The sequence below is a fragment of the Andrographis paniculata genome, unplaced genomic scaffold (assembly GCF_009805555.1).
Source record: "Andrographis paniculata isolate CXL003 unplaced genomic scaffold, ASM980555v1 Contig70END, whole genome shotgun sequence".
Classification (NCBI taxonomy): Eukaryota; Viridiplantae; Streptophyta; class Magnoliopsida; order Lamiales; family Acanthaceae; genus Andrographis; species Andrographis paniculata.
The window spans coordinates 570,878-575,584 of record NW_026137607.1 but is presented as its reverse complement, the minus strand read 5'-3'; the positions used below and the strand labels follow the sequence as shown (position 1 = coordinate 575,584).

Below are 4,707 nucleotides of genomic sequence, written 5' to 3'. Positions count from 1 at the left end.
ACTAAGTGAATGTATTTGCTTATAAATTGGGTGTTATGTTTTGATTTTAATTAAGGTTGTTGAAGGTTTTTTTTTTTTTTTTTTTTTATGTGATTTATAAAGAATTTGTGGATTTGTTCACTAATCATTTTTTTAAAACGATTTTTAATATATATTTTATCATTTCATAAAAATTAATATTTAATATAAAATTTTATTTTTTTATATTATTAACACGATTCTCTATATCTCACGTAAAAAAATATAATTTAAATCAAAACACTAAATAAACAAACCCTTATCTACTTTTGGGTTTTGATTTGATATTGTCATTTTAATTTAATATTTAATTAAATAGTATTTTGATATAATTTTTATAAAATAAAATAAAATAATATATTATTATTAAAAACTGTATAAATAAAAAAATAATAATTTGAATTTGAAACTCGTTAAAAATATCATTTAGCAATTTAACAATAATAATAATAATAGTGATTGATGATACGTTCTACCGGATGATGTGGCGTGACACGTAGGACGCGTTCACGTGGCAGCACCGTGAACGATGACGTGTGAAACACCACCACAGTGTTGTCAGTAGTTCACGTGGATATCTCGTGCCTTAATTCACCCTACAGCAGCTTTAATGTAAAATAACCTCTATAAACGTTTATATTTATTTTTTAATTTTGCATATGATTGACCAAACTTATACTCCATATATGTCGTTTGGGTCGATAGTTGGACCGGACCTACTGGTCGCCGGTTTAAGGAGCATGCCTAGGATACTTGACCGTTGACCTTCTAGATGGAAATTAGAATTAATGTTCCTTTTTTTTCATTAATGAAGGGCGTAATTAACATATAATCAATCTACAAGATTATTTATATTACAAAAATTTTGAAATATAAATACATCAATATTTTTATAACTTTTACAAAAATATCAAATTAAATCGTAAAAAAAACCGTAATTGATATAACCTTTTACGAGAGAAATATATTTGATGCGATATTTTTGAAAAATTGAATAGTACCAAAGTATCCAAAATTATTATGTAGACAAAGTTTTTTAAAAAAAAGTATTTTCTCCATCCGTTTTTAAAAATCACATTTACGTTTTGCGTCATTAGTATTATAAAACACTGATGAGCCGGACCAAAGCCTTAAAATTTAAGGGATCGTTTCTAATTTAGATATTTTTTTCCCTTTTCTTTGGTGACAAAAAGGACTGCAGAGATAGTTTGCACATGGGTCATGACAATCAGTGTGGATTTCCTTTCTATTTATAGATAATTGCAAGGAAAATCATATCTTACACCAATTGAGTATATACATATATAATTTTTTTATTTTTAAATTCAATTTATATATAATTAACATAAAAATTTTGGGAAAGAGTGAATATATGATAATATTAATAATAATAATAATAATAATAACAATAAAATTGGTGACAATCATTTGATTAGGACATACAAAATGCCACAATTTAATTAATTAATCCCTCGAAAAATACACTAAGGGACCGATCTCTCAAAATTAATTTTACATTACACCAAACGGCGGCGGCGGCGGCGCGCCGCCGCGACGCTATTTCACGAATCTAAAAATTGATCATTCGGCGGCGGCGGGTGATGGTAGCCGCCTTTAGCAGCCGCCGGAAAGTAACTCCCGCTGGACATCGGCACCGGAAACCCGATTCCCGGCGGCGGCGCCGGCGGGCGCGCGGCGGCAACGCGCTCCAGAGACTGCACCTGATTCTTCAAAAACTTGACGTAATGAATAGCCTCGTCGAGCATCGACGCCGTGTCCATCTTCGTGCCGCCGGGGACGAGTCTCTGCAGAATCCGAATCCGCTCGCTAATCCTTTCCCGGCGGTGGCGCGCCGCCACGCTCTGGGGGTCCGTCGAGATCTTGACGTTGCGCCGCTTCGGCGGCTTGACGGCTTCGGGGTCGATGTGGATCGGCTGCATTGCGGCTATTCGGAAGATCATTTCGCGCATAGCCGCCATCGAGTTCGGCTTCTGAGCCGCCGCCGCCGCCGGTGAGTCGTAGTCCTGCATTTTCCACCTCCCGCCGGCGGGATGCAGCGGCGGCGAGTCGCCGGAAAAGGATATGGTGTTATTAATATTATTATTATTATTATTATTTGGTCTTCCGAACTCCATTGTCGGGACCTCGTAGGTGGCGGCGAGGTCCGGGAGCTTGTCCATCTGCATCAGCATCATCATCTCCATCTGATCGTCGTCGCCGCCGGATTTGATGAAATTGATGTCCATGGATTCGAATTTCGATTTATATAAATATATATATGTAATAATTATAATAATTAAAAAGAATATTAAAATTAAAATGGAGCTTTAGATTGGGGGATGGGTAAGGTGGAGATAGGAGAGGGAGGAGTCGAGTTTCTAACAGAGCCTTGCAGAAGGAACTGATCGATGCAATGCACTCTCTAATTAATGTATCAGAAAAATATATATATATATATATCTATATATGTATATGTATGTATATATCATTGAAAAGTTTTTACTCACTACGTGAATTATTTATTGGGAAAAACAATATTTTTTTTTTTAGAATGTAATATAGTCATTCAATGTAATTATAAATCTTAGGTTTTGAAAATAATTGCTCACTTATCCAATATTAATTTTTCAACTGCAATTCTTCAAAAAAATAATAAAAAATATAAAATATTTTATACAAAAGTTAAAAGGTCAAAATACTCATTATAAAAAATTAAAAAATCATTACAAAAAGTCAAAAAAATCAAATATTTAGCTAAAACAATACTCCTTTCGAAATGTAGTAGAAATAAAGGTAAAAAGACTAAATTATCCTTATTAGTATTTTATGATATAAAGGTAATGACATTTGTATAATATATTGTAAATTAGAAGAGTATTTATAATGTTAGGTGAATAGTAAAGTTATTAAAAAAGAAATGAATAATTTGCTATGAGACAGACGAAAATGGAAAATAGGTAGATTGTTAAAGGACGGAGAGAGTATAATATAATTAGTAAATTGCCACAAGAAAGATGACATATATTGTGTTATATATTATACTAATAATTGTTATTTTTTTGATAGACACTTGCTGATTAGATCAAGTTATTATTGCGTTGAAATTATAATATAGTTATATTTTTCTATACGTAATTATGTAAGATATTATTCAAATATATGCTATATATATATATCACTATTTGCTATGTTCTTTACAAATATTTTCTAATTTGGTTAAATCATCGTTGTGCTTATTTGTATAATGTTTTATTTGTATAAACTTGCATAATTATACGTGTGCGTGTTTGTTACAAATATTAATTTTGAATAAATATGATGTTTTATGTATATTTTAATTCAAACACAAAAAATAAAAAATAAAAAAACTACGTAATGAATTAAACACAAGAAGTATCGTATAATTTACCTTCAATAACATACTGGAAAATTTCACTTATATGTTTTAGTAATAACAATACGCGGAACTCGTCTCACTTGTATTATTTCACTTATTTTTAAGATTGTTCAATCTAAATATATACTTTATATATATATATATATATATATATAACTATATGTTCTCATCTAATTATTAATTTAATTCACTCTCATCTCTATTTACCTTAATTATTATTTCAAATATATACTTGTTAATACATAATTGTAGGTAAACTGTTTTTTTTATTCTCGTAACTGGATTTTCTTATTATTTTAGTTCCGGAAGTAAGGTCTGTCGCAAATTAGTCCCATAAGTGAAAAATTTTCGTTGTTTTAGTCCTCCGGCGCCGAAGACGCCCACGTGGCTCTCCGGAGGCCACGTCTCCGCCAGGTAAATGACACCTGGCGGACACGTGGATTTTATTTTATTTTTTTATTTTTTTTAAATTTGTTTTTAATTTATTTTTAATTTTTTAATTTGGTCCAATTAAAAAATATTAAAAAAAATGAAAAAAATAAAATAAAATCTACGTGTCCTCCGGATGTTGTTGACCTGACGTGACACCTGGTGGACACGTGGCCACCGGCGAGCCATGCGGGCATCTCCGGTGTCGGAGGACTAAAACAACGAAAATTTTCTACTTATGGGACTAGTTTGCGACATGCTCCACTTACGGGACTAAAATGATAAGAGTATCTAGTTACGGGACTAAAAGAACAGTTTATCCTTATACAAATTATGTTTTAATATATATTTATTACTCCCTCCGTTCTATGTAATATGGGTGTATTACCGTCGACACGAGAATTTAGGTAAAATATAATTAGTAAATAATTAAAAAGTGTATTAGTAAAAATAATTGTAGATTAAGATTAAGATAAATAAATAGTTTAATTAAAATTATAAAATTTAAAATACGATTAAAGGATATAATTATATTTCCAAAAGAACAAGTTATGTGGGACATACGAAAATATAAAATAGACAAATTATGCGGGGCGGAGAGAGTAATATACATTATATAAAATAAAAAATTTATTATATGTTTACATATTTAAATAATATATAATAGCAATTATTATGGAGCAATAAGTGTGGTGATGAGTTTCTTTTTATTTTTAAATTAAAATTGGTGAGGAGAATTGAAATCAAGTTGGGTCTAACTTTTATGAGAAAGGGAAAATAAAAATAAAAGGAGAATTTGTTTAAATAATATATCTTGCAGAGCTGTTGCATTTTATGAGAAATGTCAGTTGGTATGAATATTT

General features: G+C 30.7%; 1 protein-coding gene across 1 annotated transcript; it reads right to left on the bottom strand.

Annotated features, from left to right (window-relative positions):
- Positions 1–1,408: 1,408 nt before the first annotated feature.
- Positions 1,409–2,303, bottom strand: LOC127264464 (transcription factor HEC1-like). The gene has a single exon (XM_051294004.1). It carries the CDS (start codon positions 2,262–2,264, stop codon positions 1,581–1,583), a length of 684 nt encoding a protein of 227 aa, XP_051149961.1. The 5' UTR covers positions 2,265–2,303; the 3' UTR covers positions 1,409–1,580.
- Between the last annotated feature and the right edge of the window lie 2,404 nt (positions 2,304–4,707).

Coding starts and splice junctions, on each gene's coding strand:
- LOC127264464 (XM_051294004.1), bottom strand. CDS start 2,264: ATGGACATCAATTTCATCAAATCCGGCGGCGACGACGATCAGATGGAG.